This window comes from Rhinoderma darwinii, chromosome 1, assembly GCF_050947455.1.
Source record: "Rhinoderma darwinii isolate aRhiDar2 chromosome 1, aRhiDar2.hap1, whole genome shotgun sequence".
In the NCBI taxonomy this organism is placed as follows: Eukaryota; Metazoa; Chordata; class Amphibia; order Anura; family Rhinodermatidae; genus Rhinoderma; species Rhinoderma darwinii.
The window spans coordinates 282,086,219-282,106,234 of NC_134687.1; the positions used below are offsets into that span (position 1 = coordinate 282,086,219).

The 20,016-nt window shown below is 39.6% G+C and overlaps 1 protein-coding gene across 2 annotated transcripts in view; it reads left to right on the forward strand.

The window, feature by feature from the left end:
* SSBP4 (single stranded DNA binding protein 4) overlaps positions 1-20,016 on the forward strand; it is a 375,270-nt gene that overhangs the window by 343,748 nt on the left and 11,506 nt on the right. For both annotated transcript variants that reach the window (XR_012883594.1, XM_075864484.1), the window contains exons 9-13: positions 11,155-11,225; positions 11,379-11,446; positions 11,535-11,580; positions 12,841-12,876; positions 13,204-13,258. Coding sequence is in view for 1 of the 2 variants with exons in the window: in XM_075864484.1 (XP_075720599.1) it covers positions 11,155-11,225; positions 11,379-11,446; positions 11,535-11,580; positions 12,841-12,876; positions 13,204-13,258 (276 nt within the window). In the remaining variant the exon portion in view is untranslated. The remainder of the gene's footprint in view (positions 1-11,154; positions 11,226-11,378; positions 11,447-11,534; positions 11,581-12,840; positions 12,877-13,203; positions 13,259-20,016) is intronic.

The following is a 20,016-nucleotide window of genomic DNA, read 5'->3' on the forward strand; positions in this document are numbered from 1 at the left end:
GACCTGCAGGTTTTCTGCCAATATTGACTGATATTTGGAACTGTTCATAATTCCCTCCACCTTAACTAAAGAACCAGTTCCAGCTGCAGAAAAACAGCCCCAAAGCATAATGCTACCTCTACCATGCTTCACTGTGGGTATGGTGTTCTTTTGTTGATGTGCAGTGTTGGCTTTGCGACAAACATGCCTTTTGGAATTATGGCCAAACAGTTCAACCTTGGTCTCATCAGACCATAACATGTTTTCCCACATGCTTTTGGCAGACTTGATGTAGGTGTTTGCAAAATATAGACGGGCTTGGATGTTTTTCTTTGTTAGAAAAGGCTTCTGTCTTTCCACCCTACCCCACAGCCCAAACATATGAAGAATACGGGAGATTGTTGTCACATGCACTATGCAGCCAGAAAGTCCTGCAGCTCCTTTAATGTTGCTGTAGGCCTCTTGGTAGCCTCCTGAACCAATTTCCGTCTTTTAATCAAGTTTTGAGGGACGTCCAGTTCTTGGTAATGTCACTGTTGTGCCAAATGTAATTCACTTCTTGATGACCGTCTTCACTGTGTTCCATGGTATATCTAATGCCTTTGAAATTCTTTGGTACCCTTCTCCTGACTGATGCCTTTCAACAATCAGATCCCTTTGATGTGTTGTAAGCTCTTTACGGACCATGGCTTTTGCTGTCACATGCAACAAAGAAAATGTCAGGGAAATCCTAATAGAACAGCTTAACTTTATACAGGGTTACTCAGAATCACATTAAATAATGGCAGCTATGTACTGACTACTATTTAAAATGAGTTTAAATGTGATTGGCTAATTCTGAACACAGCCACATCCCCAATTATAAGAGGGTGTTCACACGTATGCAACCACATTATTGTAAGTTTTGTTATTTTTATTTTTCCCCTCTAAATGATTTCAGTTTGTTTTTCAATGGAATTGTACAGATTATAGGTGACATTAAGGCTATGTTCACACGGAGTATTTTGCCGAGTTTTTTGACGCGGAAACCGCGTCGCAAAACTCGTCAAAAACGGCCCGAAAATGCCTCCCATTGATTTCAATGGGAGGTGTCGGCGTCTTTTTCCCGCGAGCAGTAAAACTGCCTCGCGGGAAAAAGAAGCAACATGCCCTATCTTCGGGCGCTTCTGCCTCTGACCTCCCATTGACTTCAATGGGTGGCAGAGAAAGCGTATTTCGCAGTGTTTTATGCCCGGGGTGCTCAATGGCCGCGGGCGAAAAACGCAGCGAAAAACTCAGCGAAAATCGGCGTGCAGGGAGAGGAAAATCTGCCTCAAACTTCCAAACTGAATTTTGAGGCAGATATTCCTCCTGCAAAATAGCCAAAGGCTATGTTCACACGGAGTATTTTGTGGGAGGAATATCTGCCTCAAAGCTCCAAACGGAATTTTGAGGCAGATATTCCTCCCCCAAAATACTCCGTGTGAATAGCAATTATCGCGCCGTTTTTCGCCCGCGGCCATTGAGCGCCGCGGGCATAAAACACGCTTTCTCCTGCCTCCCATTGAAGTCAATGGGAGGTCGGACGCGGAAGCGCCCGAAGATAGGGCATGTCGCTTCTTTTTCCCGCGAGGCAGTTTTACTGCTCGCGGGAAAAAGACGCCGACGCCTCCCATTGAAATCAATGGGAGGCGTTCTCGGGCCGTTTCTGCCGAGTTTTGCGACGCGGTTTCCGCGTCAAAAAACTCGGCAAAAGACCCCGTGTGAACATAGCCTAAAGGTGGAAAAAGTTCTGAAATTAATTAATCTTGGACTGATTTTGTAACATGATAAAACCTGGCATTTTAACAGGGGTGTGTAGACTTTTTATATCCACTGTGTGTTTATTTTGATGGACTTGTTTGTTAGTACCTAGTTATTAGAGTTAAATACTTATACAAAAATTTTAATAAATCAAACCTGAATAGAAATTCTGGGGCTTGAGTTCACTATTAAAGACATATAACACAAATAATTGCCAGCTTTAATAATAGTAGTGATGTTCATTGATTCATTACAGCAATACATAAGGCTAAACTGAGCAGCATCAATCTGGAAGAATTGTTCTCAAGTAGAGGGATGGTGTGCCTTTTTAGATTTTTCTGCCCCTGCCAGAGCCTAGTTGCGTATTTCTTTTCTTGAGCGCATATTATGAGAATTTACCTTTGGAAGATACAATTATATTGCTTAGATCAGTGGTCCCCAACCTTTTTTGCACCGAGGACTAGTTTGATGCAAGAAAATTTTTCCGGAGACCGTCGTGTGTTGGCAGGGGTTAGTCAGTTCACACATTGTGTAAATACGGCGTATACCTGTATTGTAATACCTGTTTTATGCTGGGGAAAATCTGCAGCATAATACAGTAGCAGCAAAGTGGATGAGATAAATCAAGTCTCATCCACACACTGCGTAAATACTGAGCGGAAAAAACGCTCGGAAATTGACCTGCGGTGCAGAATTTTATTCTGCAGCAAGTCAATTGTATTTGCGTATTTGTTGCGGGTTTTCCCCATTGAATTCAATGGGGAGGTAAAATACATAACAAATAGCTGCAAGGGCGTAGCTAAAGGCTCATGGGCCCCCCTATCCCTCCCCAACATCACCAGACCCTTGCCCACGCCTATGCTCAGCCGCCTTGCGCACCAGTCCCCATGGCTGCCCCCACACAGTATTATGCTCCCCATAGCTGCCCCCCTCACAGAATAATACTCCCATGGCTGACCCCCTCACAGTATAATGCCACCAATTGCTGTCCCCACACAGTATTATGCTTCCCATAGATTCCCCCACACAGAATAATGCCCTCCCCATAGCTGCCCCCATAGTATAATTCTCCCCATAGCTGCCCCCCACAGTATAATGCCCCCATAGCTGCCCCCACAAAGTATTATGCTCCCCCTAGCTTCCCCCACACAGTATAATGCCCCCCATAGTTGCCCCCACAATATAATGCCCCCCATACAGTATAAGGCCTCCCATACAGTATAATGCCCCCCATACAGTATAAGGCCTCCCATACAGTATAATGCCCCCCTTAGCTGCCCCATACAGTAAATTGCTCCCATAGCTGCCACCATATCAGCCCCCTCCCATACCCAGTATAATGCCCCCATATGTGCCTAATCAAAAATAATAACATAATTACTTACCTACCCCCGTTCCCATGATGGGTGAAGGATCCTTTTCCTCCGGTCTGTGCTATGAGTGACTCGGCTCGATGACGTCACAACATCGCGCCTGCCTGCTCCGAGCCGCTCACGGCAGAGTGAATGCTGGGGTAAGGAGCCGTCACTCTTGCTCCAGCATTCAATTCAACTGTATCTGCATCCTAAGGATAACGTTTCATCCCATGTGTCCACCGCTGCAGCCAATCACAGGCTGCAGTGGTCTCCTGGGATGAAACATCATCCAAGGAGGCCTGCTCAGCAGTTTTCCGCGGCGGACATTCCGGGCGAAAAACTGCACCACAGTTTGGTGCGGTTTTTCGCCCGAAATTCCCTGAGGCCATCGGGGCGGATACCAGATACTGCGGCCCGGTACCAAATGATCCGCGGCCCGGTAGTGGTCAGCGGCCCGGAGGTTGGGGATCACGGGCCTAGATGACATATACCATCAGTATTAACACCAAAACCGCTGACAGGTGAAGTGAATAACATTAATTATCTCATAATAATGGCACCTGTCAGGGGGTGGGATCAATACGGCAGCAATTCAACAGTCAATTCTTGAAATTGATGTATTGGAAGCTGGAAAAAGGGGCAAGGATCAGAGCCACTTTGGCCAAACTGTGATGGTTAGACGACCGGTTTAGAGCATCCCCAAAACGGCAGGTCTTTTGGGGTATTCCCAGTATGCAGTGGTTAGTACCTACCAAAAATGGTCCAAGAAAGTACAACCAGTGTACCGGCAACAGTGTCTGGGGCGCCCAAGGCTCATTAACCCCTTAACGACCCAGCCTATTTTGGCCTTAATGACCAAGTATTCCTATTCTTTTTTTCATTCACAGTCCAAGAGTCATACATTTTTATTTTTTCGTTGGCATAGTCGTATGGGGGCTTGTTTTCTGTGATACATATAATATACTGATTATCTCTTATTACCTTTTTCATGGAAGGGAATTGTAAAAAAAGAAAAGCTATTATAGCATTGTTTTTCGCGTTTTGAATTTATGCAGTTCACTATGTGGTGTAAGTAACTGTGACTTTATTTTGTGGGTTGGTACGATTATGGTGGTACTAAATATGTATAGGTTTTTTATGTTTTACTAGATTTGCACAATAAAAACCCTTTTAAACAAAAATAATTTGTTTTTGCATTGCCGCATTCCAAGAGCCATAAGTTTTGTATTTTTACGTTGATGAAGCCATATGTAGGGCTTATTTTTTTAGTCCCACTGGGAGACTTTACTATGCAATGCTTTGATCGATGATATAATGCTTTGGTATATTTATTATACCAAAGTATTACTGCCTGTCGGTGTAAAACTGATGGGCATTCTATTAAGATGTACCTCTGGCACGGCCTAATAGGCATACAGTGATGGCAGGCCTAAAGGCCTTTGTTAGGCCCCTGGCGTCCATAGCAACCTATCTGCGGCCAGTGATCGTTGGCCGCCGATGGGTGACAGCATTCAAGGGGTAAAATGGCCGGTATCAGAGTTATTTCGGAACCCGGCCGTTGCAAGCATAGCAAGACTCCCGCAGCAATCGTGCGGGCACAGCTATTGTACCTGCGTGGTCACCGTTATGTACATACGCATTGGAATCCAGGAGGGGGATCCTTTCTGTGACGTGCATGTAAGTGAAAATGCGTTAAGTTATTAATGCGCATAGGGAACAAATTCTAGCCAATCTGGTCCAATCCCACAGAAGAACTACTGTAACGCAAATTGCTGAAAAAGGTAATGCTGGCTATGATAGACAGGTGTCAGAACACACAATGCATCTCAGCTTGCTGTTTTTGGGGCTGCATAACCGCAGATCGGTCAGGGGGCCTATGCTGATCCCTGTCCACTGCTGCTAGTGCCTACGATCGGCACGTAAAGATCAGAAATTTATCATAGAGCAATGGAAGAAGGTGGCCTGGTCTGATGAATCATGTTTTTGTACATCATGTGGATGGCCGGGTGCGTGCGTTCCTTACCTAGGGTAGAGATGGCACCAGAATGCACTATGGGAAGAAGGCAAGCTGGTGGAGACAGCATGATTCTCCAGGCAATGTTCTACTTGGGCACCCTGAGTCCTGTTATTTATGTGCATGTTATTGTGACATGTACCACCTACCTAAACATTGTTGCAGACCAAGTACACCCCTTCATGGCATTGGTATTAATGTGCCCTGCCACACTACTAACATTTTTCAGGAATGGTTTAAGGAACATGACAAAGCGTTCAAGGTGTTGACTGTGCCTCCACATTCCCAAGATCTCAATCCGATTGAGCGTCTGTGGGATGTGCTGGAAAAAGAAGTTTGATCCATGGAGGCCCCACCTCGCAACGTACAGGACTTAAGGGATCTGCTTCTAACGTCTTAGTCAGATACCAGAGGACATCTTCCGAGATCTTGTGTAGTCCCTGCCTTTATAGGTTAGGGCTGTTTTCGTGGCACGAGGGGGTCCTACCCAATATTATGTATTTCTCTTGAGGAATAGCGCTAGTTGTTTGCACCATGCAGCTTTTATCTGAGGGCTTCCACTGTCTTATGTGGCATATAGCTTATTGTATTATCCACATTTAGCAACTCATGCTAAATATAGTTCACAAATGCAACTACAGTATATAGCTAGTTTCGATTGGCTTTATTTACTGTCACATTACAGCTGCAACGCCCAAACCAGAACCATATGGGGAGCTTTGCTCAGTTTAGTAGAACCGCGTAATTTCTGGGTATTGACACTGTTAAAAGGACCCTCAACTGCAGTTAAAGGAAAATGTACCTTGAACTGATTTTGCTGTCGTTTTTGTAGTGAAGTAAGAGTAAAGCTTTCTGCTGCCCCGTTACCGCCACATGTAACTGTAACCCACAGGTCATTTATGAATGCTCCTGCTCTTTATTTGATGTCATCCCCAATAAATACCACACCTGAAAACTCCAGGTCAAGGCATTGGCACAAGATTAACCTCTAGAGTCAAAATTTTGACAAATATAGCAAAGAAATGTAACGAATGGGTGACAAATCCGCTCAATAAATAAGGCTGAAATGGTCTTAAGTTGGGAATATAGCAGACTTGTAAAAGTTTTTTTGTTTTGTGTATTTGTTTTCAAGTCTATCACGGTTAACGCTTGTGCTGCGTGGTTGTGTCCGAAAACATCTCCTTTGTTAAAGGTCTTTTCTTAAAGAACCAAGGAAAAAAATGTGCCCTGTGACAAGACGCTTATGTTCCTCTGTGCAATACGGTACATATTTCCTATGTCACCAATGGCTCATTAGTGCTGGGCACATAAAAGGACAAAGTGCAGAAATAATTACTGTGTCACCAAGACCAGGGCTGCGTTCTACAGCAGCCTTTCATAGCAGAGCAGACTGCTTCCTGAGCACTCCCCAGACAAGCCTTCTCTGCCATTAAGGAGTACTTGTGTAGTGTATCCTAAGTACATGAATTAGAATCGCTGAACGCTGCTTTAACACCATATGGTGACTTTAACTTTGCTTGAGAAGAGGTAGCGGGAGGAGCAGAGGGACAATGCTAGGAGTCCCATTACCTCTCCTTTGAGGCGATGCTCAGCAGCTGGCACCAGCAATGGAAATTCACAGCCATTTAGACCACATAATGTGCCCTTTTCTACCTGCTGTAATGCCTTGAACAACTGCTGAGGGTTGGCCAGCGTCCATGTCTTGAGTAAGTATTATGAATACAGTACTAGGTAAATAAGAATGGTCTGGTTTAAGTGTGTTGCAACTCTAGGGATTGTGTGTGTGAAATATATTAGGCATGCGTGTGCCCCTTTACCAATCACCTCTGCTTCCATAAATGGTGAGGACAAACACTGCTACCCCGGGCTCTTGCCTAGTTTGCCTGTATGGTGAGTGCAGCTCTGAGAATGAGAAAGTTTTGTAGTGTTGAACACAAATGGTTTCACACAATTGACTGGAGACCTTGATACCAATAACCTTTTCCACATTTTTAAAACTTGCCTACTTTTGGGGTTTTTTCTCTCCTAATTATCCAATGTTTCCTCTGATATGAAGAAACCTGAGAATCAGTCAAAACACAGAAAAAGATTTAGAATACAAACATATTTAGAATATTATCTACATTTCCAAGGTTCCTGCACCTGAAGTCTGCTCGGGCATTTGAACCGATATTTTCCAACATAATGTCCCATATATTGTCAAACAGACCATCAGGTATCTGTCATTGAGAAATGAATGTTCTAGTAACTGTTTGTTACATATATACTTAAGGATGCTAGCAAAGCTCAAAAGTAAGGGCTCATGCACACTACTGTATTGTGGCCTAATTGTACCTCTTTAAGCCTTTGGTTTTATACATATGCTTCCTATGTTCTTCATAGTACCGAACTGTAGGAACTGTGTGTGCCTCACTATAGCTTCCCTCCACATGTCTCTGCCATGTTCATAAAGCCTAACTTTTTCCTGCCTGCTTTATCCATTTTCACTACTGCCACCTTCTACTTGTCAAACTTCGTATCAGCACAGAATTTAGTTTTCTGCGAGGAAGCTAATGCGAAATGCGTGTTTGTGTTCTTGTGGTCTACACACTTACATTAGGTAATTTATCCACTAGGGCTATGCACATTGTATAATTATGTATAATAATCATCTTCAATTGGGTGCCCTTTATATTGGCCATAGATATATGAATTGATTACTGGCCATATATTATTTATCTCTTTATCTTTACTAAGCTGTTTTGTCTCCGACTTGGCTTTAGCAATTGATACACTGGTTGCATATATATGAATTGACAACTGACCATATAGTATTTATGCATCTTTTTATTATCACTCATACTGTGTGTATTGTTTCCCACTTGGGTTTAGTAATTGACACGTGTATATGTTAGTGATATTTTTTTTAATTCAATGTAGTTTTAATGCAACCATTTATGTCCTGAGCTGTGCGGCTGAATTAACTTTTATGATGTTTTTATGTGGTTAATCAATGAAGATTCATGATATTATGACTTTTTGGGTATTTTGCTCATTAATTTGTAGGATTGTTGTGCTTCAGAGAGCAACCCTTGACTACTGATGTGATTATCTACATTGCTTGTGTGAGTTGTTGCTAGAATTTAATGCAAGCAGATTTAACTTTTGCCTTAGGCCGCTTAAGCAGTATTTTGGTCAGTATTTTGCTTCAATAATTGGAAGCCAAAACTGGTAATGGAACCGACACAGAGAAAAAGTATACTGGAAAGATTTGCGCCTCTTGCATGTTTTGGCTTTCCCTTGGTAATGGTTTTGGCAGTATCTGATAAGACAGAAGCGTTCCCCCACCCCCCTTATGATACTTGAAAACCTCTTACAAGTAAAAGTGGGGGCTTGGTAATGCTAATACTTCATTTGATTCAACCGTTCCATATTCTAATGCTTTAGTGAAGCTGTCTCTAAAGAGCGGTAAAGCTCCATTTGAAAATACTTGGCCGTAAAATTGCACTGCGACTACCAATATATCCTAGGTTTTCACTTGCGTTCTGAACAGAAACCCTCCATAATGTATGCTATAATTGTCTATAAAGTCCAGAGACTAAGGGCCCTTTTACACAGACCAATGATCGGCTGATTGTATCGTTTATGCAGCATGAAATATCTTTGTCGACAGCACATTTTCCTGCGTAAACAGGGAGATGTGCTGCCGACATGATAGAAGTGTATGGGGACAAACGATCATAGTATCGATCACTCAAGCATTTCTCCTTATGAAAGGAGCAAACGAGCGCCGATCAACGAGCTGCCTTGTTGATCAGCACTTGTTTTGACGGACCATACCGGGCCGTGTAATAGGACCTTAAACACATGCCTAATTGCTAGTCAGGAATGTTTAACCAGCTATTCTAGATTAGATTTTTTACAGAGATATCATTTCAGGCTGCATGAGATCAAGAGTGATGCTAGGATTTGCTAATCTGCTAAAAGATGGGAAATGCTTGGCACTAAATAGTACAAATAAGCAGAATGTTGACTCGGATCAGGTGATGTAGCTATTAGGTTTTTCTGGACCTCATATGGTTATTAAAAAGTTTGATTTGTATTCATATAACATATGTACTGGTTTGTGGCCATGTTAATGTTTGCTGTCATAACCCAAAGAATAGTGTTCGTGTTAGAGCAGGTGGTTCCCATATTGATATTTTTCTGAATTTTCAATGTATTTATTTGGGGTTTTTTTCCAAGCTTTTTTGTTTTATTAGTAAGCCTTACTATACATACAAAAATATATATACATATTACATATCAAATATATCATTCACTTAATTAACCAAATATAAAATTATACAACATGGCTGGTGGATCAGATTGCATACATACTGGAAGGAGTTTATAGATGATAGAAACTTATAACAATAACGTAATATTCAAGCAATAATGAATTCAAAAACATTTTTTTAACATTTGAGTCCCTATATTCTATGATCTTTACATTTTATTGTATAGATTACATTTTTGGGTGTATATTTATTTATAATCAATATGCACCTATATATATATTTAATGATCTGTAGGGGAGAAAAAGAAAAAAATGCACGGCGCCACCATAGTGCAGATAAAAATGGTAAAAAACAAAAACAGAACACAGGGTGAGGTATAAGCTCACCTATAGGAGTTGTGCTAGGTCAGGCACAACTCTGATTTATTTTTTTTTTTCTCCTGCTTTATCTTATGTCCTGTGTATATAAGCTGTAACATTCAGTGTGATTTTGCCTGGCCTGATGAAGACATCAGTTCGATGTCGTAACGCGTAGCCTACCTACCAATAAAACATAGATTTATTTATATACCTTGCCTGTCAGTTTTACACTGACAGGCAATAATGCTTTGGTATACGAAAAAAAGGAAAAAAACTATGGCGGAATTGCTATTTTTTTTCTTGTTCTATCCCCCCCAAAAAGTTAATAAGAGTTAATCAAAAAATTATATGTACCCCAAAATGGTTCCATTAAAAAATACAACTAATCCCACAAAAAAAAGTCCTCATACAGCTATGTGGACGGACAAATAAAAAAGTTAGAGTTTAAATGCAAAACGAAAAAAAATTGCTTGCTCACTAAGGCTTAGATAGACAGACAGACAGACAGACAGACAGATATAAGATAGATAGATATAAGATAGATAGATATAAGATAGCTATAAGATAGATATAAGATAGATAGATATAAGATAGATAGATATAAGATAGATATAAGATAGATATAAGATAGATAGATATAAGATAGATAGATATAAGATAGATAGATATAAGATAGATAGATATAAGATAGATAGATATAAGATAGATAGATATAAGATAGATATAAGATAGATAGATATAAGATAGATATAAGATAGATAGATATAAGATAGATAGATATAAGATAGATAGATATAAGATAGATAGATATAAGATAGATAGATATAAGATAGATAGATATAAGATAGATAGATATAAGATAGATCGATAGATATAAGATAGATCGATAGATATAAGATAGATCGATAGATATAAGATAGATCGATAGATATAAGATAGATCGATAGATATAAGATAGATAGATAGATATAAGATAGATAGATAGATATAAGATAGATAGATAGATAGATTAAGATAGATAGATAGATTAAGATAGATAGATAGATATAAGATAGATAGATATAAGATAGATAGATATAAGATAGATAGATATAAGATAGATAGATAGATATAAGATAGATAGATAGATATAAGATAGATAGATATAAGATAGATAGATATAAGATAGATAGATATAAGATAGATAGATATAAGATAGATAGATATAAGATAGATAGATAGATATAAGATAGATAGATATAAGATAGATAGATATAAGATTGATTGATAGATATGAGATAGATATGAGATAGATATGAGATAGATAGATAGATAGATAGATAGATATACTATGTTTAAAAGGAATGCCATATAAGAATTACAGCTTTGCTTGTTTCTGATATTTCTGATTATTGTTTGTTTTCCAGGGCATCCAAACATGGGAGGACCCATGCAAAGAATGAACCCACCACGAGGCATGGCAGGCATGGGACCTCAGGTAACAAATTAGGAAATGTCTCTATCATGTTCCTAATCCTATTAATGAGACCTTTTGTTGAAATATTAGATTATGCAGTAACATTCATTGCTGTATAGCAATATTTAAATCTTATTTACCTCTTAAGTAATGTTTTGTTTTTTTTTGTCCTAGAACTACGGCAGTGGAATGAGACCGCCTCCAAATTCATTAGGTGGACCTGGAATGCCTGGAATGAACATGTAGGCTCATGCATATTTAGTTTCATTCTGCTGTAAGATGGCTTCTATTTTTTTCATCGCAAAAAATTAATCATTATTTCTTTCATAGGGGCCCAGGAGGTAGAGGTCCCTGGCCGAACCCCAACGCTAATTCGGTAAGCTTTTAATGGTAATTAAAAACGTAACCTCAAATCATTTTGGGGGCCGTCTGCCATGAAAATACAGGAGTATTTATAAGGCCAAACTGAGGCAGCAAAATGACCTGTTAACCGTTATTTCGTAAAATTACAACTCTCAATTCATAAAGAGATGTTTATGGTACCGTAGCTCACTGCATTCTCTTCCTTACTTAATTCTCATCTTGTACTGATCCTGAGTTACAGCTTGTATTATAGTCCAGAGCTGAATTAACAATTCTGCAGACATCAGAGCAGAAATCTCCCAGCAATTCTATGCTAGCTCAAATGTCTGCATGACAATTTTTCTGTGATATACATTCTGGGAAGTGTACAATGTACAGTAATCTTATGTAGCAAAAACTAACTGCCCAGCTGCACCATAGGAGCAAAGTTAAACTGCTCGGGATCTGTCGAATGAGACGCTTGTTGACCATTTCTAAAGACCTCTTATTATAATTGTATAATATAATTGTAAATTCAGCTCTGAACTATTATACAGATTGTAAATCCGGATCGGGGCAATGAATACACAGGTTTACAGTAAGGGCTCATGCACACGACTGTAGTGGTGTGCACGGCCCGTGATTTGTGGCTCAGGTGACTGCGGAGTGTCATCCGTGAGCCACCCGCAATTCAGGGCCATGCACACGGCCGTGTGCATTAATTTCAATGAGCCTGGACCGCAAAATACGGCAGATTTGTGGGTGAATTGCGGCCGCAAAAACACGTTCATGTGCATGGGGCCTTACTCAACTTTTAGATTAATCCTATATGTTCAGTATGCATTTATGTTTTTCTGTGTTGTATTCCTCATTCAAGGCTGCCTTTAAAATGCATTACATATTTTGTTGGTTGCCCTCGTAAAGAGATAATAATTTATGTTTAATTTGCTGTTAGAAGTGGCATAACCGCTTCGAATGTTGTAACTGTCTTCTGAGCTCTCGCACTTCACTGTGGTAACAGGAGTCCAGCAGAATTTTCAATTTCGCTTTCTGTCGGTACAGAGAATGAAGCATCATGTAATTAAAATTCCATACAGAATACTCAATATTTTATGCAAATTAATATGGTGTCATATTCTAAAATGTCATTTGGAAAGTGGAGTTTTCTTTTACGTTACTCGGCTTTAAAATCGATCATACAATTGCTGGAACCTCTTGCTAGTTTAAATAATGTTGGTGATAATTTAACTTTTAGTCTCACTAGTTTTTTTTTTATATCTCTTTCCACATCCAGATAGCATATTCATCATCTTCACCAGGAAACTATGTGGTAAGAGATTTTTTTTATTGGCATGCTTGTTTTTTTTTTTGTTAGTTTATTATAAACATTATGAACCTCATTTATTAAAAATGGTCTTGTTGCCCATAGCAACCAATCAGAGCTCTGCCAGTTCTGCCCTATTGGTTGCTTTTGATCAATGAGGCCATATTACTTTCACTGTAAGTCCATTGTCCTATAAAAGTATTCTTGCTGTCACCAGCGTTACAAGTTGGTGTTATTTATGAAAAGGTCAAACCATTCTAGATTCATCCATTTCATTATTTTAATTCTATCATAACAATAAAGACTCTCATGCTTGTTTGTATATTTATTTAGGGTCCTCCAGGTGGTGGTGGTCCACCTGGCACACCTATAATGCCCAGTCCAGGAGGTAATAATTTTTTGATACGTACTCAAACTTTCTTGTGTAATTGCCATTAAGTTCTAGTGTTGAACATAGTGTTTTGGAGTCTACAATAACAATGTAGTCTTCTGAAGTCCAGTTCACTATTGACCAACCAGAGCCATTATAGTTTATGACATCATTTTCTAAATCTGCATCAATCAGTATATGTTAAATAAGTGTACAGTTATGGAGAACCTTCCATATCGGCCAAGAATCATACGTCAAGCCTATTTATTTTTCAATTGGTAGTTCGGAGGTAAAACAGATGTAGACCTCCCAAGATAGAATGGATTGTGTCCAAGTTTTCAAGTATGTTTTATGATTTTAATTAATTTACTATTGTATTGAGCATTATTTTAGGCTTAACAGCATAGCACTTGACTTTTATTTTTATATAGAAAAAATATTATAGAAACACAAGTGTTAGAAGAGCAGATTTTTCAGGTAAACATAACCTAGAGATCACTGCCAAAAAAAAATTCTCCGGACATTCAGAAACCAGACAACAATAAGACTTGTCCTCCCTAAGCATTGCCATGGTCTCAAAGTTGATATTTTGGCCAGAAACTAACTTCTTCCATCTGCGTTTGGGATGTGTCTGAAGAAAAAAGGTCACTAAGGACAGAGAACAGGAGCAGGAAGAAATGGAGAGTCAGTCTTGTACGGTCACAAGAGACACAACCGGAAGTAGATGTGCAGATCAGATATGTACAGTATATAAAGTGACGGTGTCCACTGAATTACACAACACAGTTAAAACAAGGTTTATGTGTGTTAGGTCCATCGATTACTTAAAGAAGTTGAAATTATTTTAAGATTTTACTGTTTCTTCTGTTGTATGGCCAATTGTGGATTTGATAACAATGTGTGAATACCAGACGTTCAGTTTACATATATATGGGCTCTTCACTTCACCTAATAGGACATATGGACAGGAGTTGTCTTCATGAGACAACCACTTTTAAGAATTAAATTTTTGACTTTAGAATATTACCTCCAATCGCTTGGAATTATGCAGGTGTTTTTTCTTGTGTATGTGAGACAAGCATTGATGATACTCTTTGGAAAATAGTGGGTTTTCGTTTTAAATTTGGCCGCATTTCTTCCATGAAGACCACTTCTGGCCAGACTTCTCTGAACAGTAGAAGGCTGTACATGGGTCCCACTGGTTTCTGCCATTTCTGAGCTGATGGCACTGCTGGACATTTTCCAATATCGAAGGGAAGTCAGCATGATGTGTCTTTGATCTGCTGCACTAAGTTTCCTTGGCCGACCACTGCGTTGACATTCCTCAACGTTGCCCTTTTATTTGTACTTCTTCAAAAAAAAGCTTGAACAGCACGTTATGAAACTCCAGTCTGCTTTGGAATCTTTCCCTGGGAGAGGCCATGCTGATGCAGTATAACAACATTGTGTTATGTTGCTGTGCTCAGTCTTGCCATGGTGGATCTTTGACACGATCTGTCTTCTACAACTTCACTTTTGTAGCAGAGTTTGGCTGTTCCTCACCCAGTTTTAAGCCCCCTACACAGCTGTTTCTGTTACAGTTAATGACTGTTTCATCCTATATATGAAAATGATGATCATTATCCCTTGTTTGGTATAATTGGTTAATCATACACCTGAGTATAATCCTACAAAATCCATGACTTTATGCAAGTGTACCTCGAAAGAATTATTGCGGTTTTGAAGGCAAACGGTGGTCACACCAAATATTGATTTGATTTAGATTTCTTTTCTGTTCATCCACTTTGTATTTTGTTAATCGATTAAAAAAAAACTATTAACATTTATATTTTTTAAAGCATTCTTGCTTTGCAGCATTTTCCACAACTGCCTGAAACTTTTGAACATTACTGTAGCTTTGCAACTCATCCCTGATATATTTCAACAACTTGTGATTTTGGCATAGTATTTGTGATGATTCTTCACTGTCATGGTAACAATTCATAAATAGCACAGTTTAGAATTACAGTATGAAAGCTTGATATCAAATTGTAGGCATGATTCGTTACAATACTTGCTATAAAATTGGTTGCAACCAGTCTTCACATGGGTTGTAGGGCTTTCAGATAACTGTATTATTAAAAAATGGAGTAATAATTCTAAAACTGTAGTTGCTCACATTTTAATTAGATTTGATAAAAGATCAGAAACTATCCTGTATGACAAATATACAATAAAAGGGAACATAGGAAAGGGTGTCAAATTCATTATCAGAGCTTTAGTTTGTAATTCTTAATCTGTTAGATTGTGTAGATACACCTACAAGATTACATATCATTGCTAAGTACAGTATAGGCCAGACATGGGCAAACTACGGCCCGCGGGCCACATACGGCCCGTTAGGCTTTTTAATCCGGCCCGCCGAACTTGTCCAAATCATAGTAAAAACCTCCTTTTTTTTCCCCTTTCCCTGCAATGCCCACGTTTTCCCAATAGATGGCGCACTCAAAACACATTGACCGTTGTCCTTAACGCCGAAGGACGGATATATCCGTCCTCAGCAGCTGCTAGTTCGCGCAGGAGGATGGATATATCCGTCCTGTGATGGCACGGGTACTGCCAGTGTACCCACGCGATCAGCGGCAGGAGCACGGCTGTTATACACAGCCTGGCTCCTGCTGCAACTGCCGGAATCGAAGCGCGCTCCGATTCCGGCAGTTTAACCCATTAAATGCCGCTGTCAATAGTGACAGCGGCATCTAATGTGTTTGACAGAGGGAGGGAGCTCCCTCTGTCACCCGATCGGCGCCCCCGCAAACAAATCGCGGGTCGTCGTCGGGTTTCCATGACAGCCGGGGGTCTAACAAAGACCCCCAGGTCTGTCTTCCGCAACTGCCTGTTTGGCGATGCCGGAGGCATGACCTAACAGGTTGCCTGTCAGTTTTACACTGACAGGCAATAATGCTTTGGTATACTAAGTATACCAAAGCATTATATATGCGATCGGCACATCGCATAGTGAAGTCCCCTGGTGGGACTTAAAAAAAAAATGTCAATCAGTTAAATAAAGTTTGTTGAAAAAAAATAAAATAATTACAGTCAAAATCAAATAAAACTACTTTTTTTGCCCAAAAAGTGGTTTTATTCAGTAAAAGTGTCAAAACAAATAACACATACACATATATGGTATCCCCGCGATCGTAACAACTTGACCAATAAAATGAACACATTAATGAAACCGCCGGATGTACGGCGTCCAAAAAACCCGCAAAAAACAACGGCAAAATTCTCTCTTTTCTCCCATTCCCCCCATAAAAAATAAAATAAAAGTTAATCTATAAGTCCTATGTACCCCAAAATAGTACTAATGAAAACTACGCATTGGCCCGCAAAAATCAAGCCCACATACGGTCACATCGACGGAAAAATAAAAAAATGACGGCTCTTGGAACGCGGCGATGCAAAAACAAGTAATTTTTTTCTAAAAGGGTTTTTATTGTGCAAACATAGGAAAACATATAAAACCTTTACATATTTGGTATCCTCGTAATCGTGCCGACCCGTAGAATAAAGGTAACATGTTATTTATGCTGCATAGTAAAGGGCATAAATTTATAACGTGAAAATTAATGCTGGAATAGCTGCTTATTTTCAATTCTCTCCTAAAATAAAGTTAATAAAAGTTAATCAATATATTGTAAGCATCTAAAAATGGTGCAATTACAAAATACAACTCGTCCCGCAAAAAACAAGTCCTTATACGGCTATGTCGACGTAATAAAAAAAAAGTTACGACTCTTGGAATGCGACCATGAAAAAACAAAAAATAATCCTTGGTCATTAACGTGCAAAATGGCCCGGTCATTAAGGGGTTAATGTGGCGCGTATTTCTCTTTATTTCACTTTAATTTTCACTTCGTTTCACGTCACCATTAAGCCCTTCGGTTTTCAAAGAGTACAATATCAGCCGTCACTTTGCCACGAAGCATGCAAACTATGCTAGCAAGCAGTCAACACAAGAACGGGCGGCTACTGCTCAGAGGTTGGCAGCTAATTTACAGAGTCAACAGAACTTTTTTCTTGATAAATCACAGTGCGTATGTTATTTTAATCTATTTACATTTCCTCCTCCCAGTATCTGCGAAATAGTATGTAAATGCCATATCTTGCATATTCCTTGAGACAAATTTATTAACTGATAAGGGCTATTTTTCACATTTGAAAGACAGTTAATAAATTGGGTTGTAGTGTTCTTACTGTGCTATGAGGTTTGCACACACTACATTTAATGCTTTAGTATATCCGGCCCAAACACTCCCTCCAAATGCTCCTGGCCCGGCCCCCTCTGTCAAATTTTAGAACCCATTGTGGCCCGCGAGTCAAAAAGTTTGCCCACCCCTGGTATAGGCCCAATGCCTAAGCTGCACTACTGCCAGATTCTGATCAGGTTTCCTATTCTGTGGTGCTGTTTGGTCATTGAGACCTTGTGTGGATCCAGATCACTCATATACACCTATAACTGCTAGTATTCAAGCCAGGTATTCCTAGATTTTGTTGTATTTGGTGATTTGGATCCACACACTCCATGACAACATTACACTTAATAGGAATCAGAAAGGGACATGGTGTCATCAGTATCTCTCGGGAATACAGTAAAAGGCTTGGAAATTCAAGTCATCATATCTTAGCATAAAAGTAAAACTGTCATGGCCCCTATAATGCATTTTTCGTTCTCTGTGGTTTATTAATTGTAATAAAGTAATGCATGACGTCTAGAACACAGTTTGGCCAACACCTATCGTATTTGTATGGCTAGCTTTAAGTCAGCCATACACATTGTATAAAAGTTGTCAGGAACCCGCTGACTTCAGCCAACTATCTAATGTGTATGGGGGTTTGCTGACCATTCCCGTTTAGCAGATTTCAGGGGAAAAGAAGGAATGTTGGATCTCTGCTGGCAGCATCTTACTTCCCTGTCCCCATTGAAAAAATAAGAATGCTCGACTAAGCTAAGAGTAGATATTTATGGTGGAGGTGTGGGAAATAGCTGTCGGTTGAACGAACTGACTGCTTTCTCATGTGTTTGGCTAGCTTTAGAATACCAGCAACAGATCCTTGTGAAGTACATATAGGCAGTAGAAAATGCTAGTTCTACAAGGGCAAAATACATGGAGTAATGATGGGGGCCACAACACACTTGGAGAGGAATATACAGCTTTATGAATATTCATCTTCGAGTCTCCTCTATAGCAACTGGTACAATGGTATCCCCAGCAGAATACAAAGCCAGTGATGATCCTACAACAGTGTGCCCCATATTTATTGAACTTTTTGTATTATGAATACATGGTTCAGCAGCTGTCCACCCTTAAAGAGGCTCTGTCACCAGATTCTCAAATCCCTATCTCCTATTGCATGTGATCGGCGCTGCAATGTAGATAACAGTAACGTTTTTTGTTTTTTTTAAACTTTCATTTTTGGCCAAGTTATGAGCTATTTTATATATATGCAAATGAGCTTTGAAATGGACAATTGGGCGGTTTTTTTCGTTATGTCCAACTGGGCGTGTATTGTGTTTTTAACTGGGCGTGTTTACGTGTATGACGCTGACCAATCAGTGACCAGTCAGCGTCATACACTCCTCTCCATTCATTTACACAGCAGCGATGTGCAGCCACATACACAGAGATTAACTTTAATCAAGTGTATTGATAATGAATACACATGAAATCCAGCCTGGACGTCATGTGTATTCAGAATCCTGACACTTCTGAATCTTTTCTGTGAGATTCCAGCAAGCCACGCGTAATCTCTCGAGATTACGGATGTAAACGAGATTTCGTTTCCCTTGCTGGAAATCTCAAAGAAAAGAGTCAGAAGTGTCAGGATTCTGAATACACCTGACGTCCAGGCTGGATTTCATGTGTATTCATTATCAAGACACTTGATTAACGTTAATCTCTGTGTATGTGGCTGCACATCGCTGCTGTGTAAATGAATGGAGAGGAGTGTATGACGCTGACTGGTCACTGATTGGTAAGCGTCATACACGTAAACACGCCCAGTTAAAAACACAATACACGCCCAGTTGGACATAACGAAAAAAAAACGCCCAATTGTCCATTTCAAACTCATTTGCATATATATAAAATTGCTCATAACTTGGCCAAAAATGAACGTTTTAAAAAAAACAAAAACGTTACTGTTATCTACATTGCAGCGCCGATCACATGCAATAGGAGATAGGGATTTGAGAATCTGGTGACAGAGCCTCTATAAATGTGATTAACAGTTACTACTGCTAGCCCAAAAACTCAAGGGCTAATATTTTCACTAGGAAGCTCATACAAAACATATATCAGGAGTAACACAAAGACATTACTGAGTACGTGCTTCAAGTATAGTAGAGCAACTTATTACATTAGAAACGGGACCCAATCTGTTTATTTACTTCCTTTTCTGACCCTTTACTCTGCATTCACATGTAGTAATCACCTAAACCATTAGAATAATATAGTCATTATATCAATTAGTATAATCAAAGAGAATTTTTTTATTAGGTTAAGTTCACACTATCGTTAGTATATGTTTACCTCTCTTCCGTCAGAGGAAGAGAGGATCGAAAGATTAAACGGAAAGCAACGGTTCCATTAGAATTACCATTCCATTTGTCTCTGTTCGCTATGTTTTTTTTTTTGACGGGAGCAAAAGTGAAGTCCGCAGAAATTTTTGTTTCGGTGAAAAAAATAACGGAAACCTAGCGAACGAAGACAAATGGAAAGCAACTCAAACAAAAG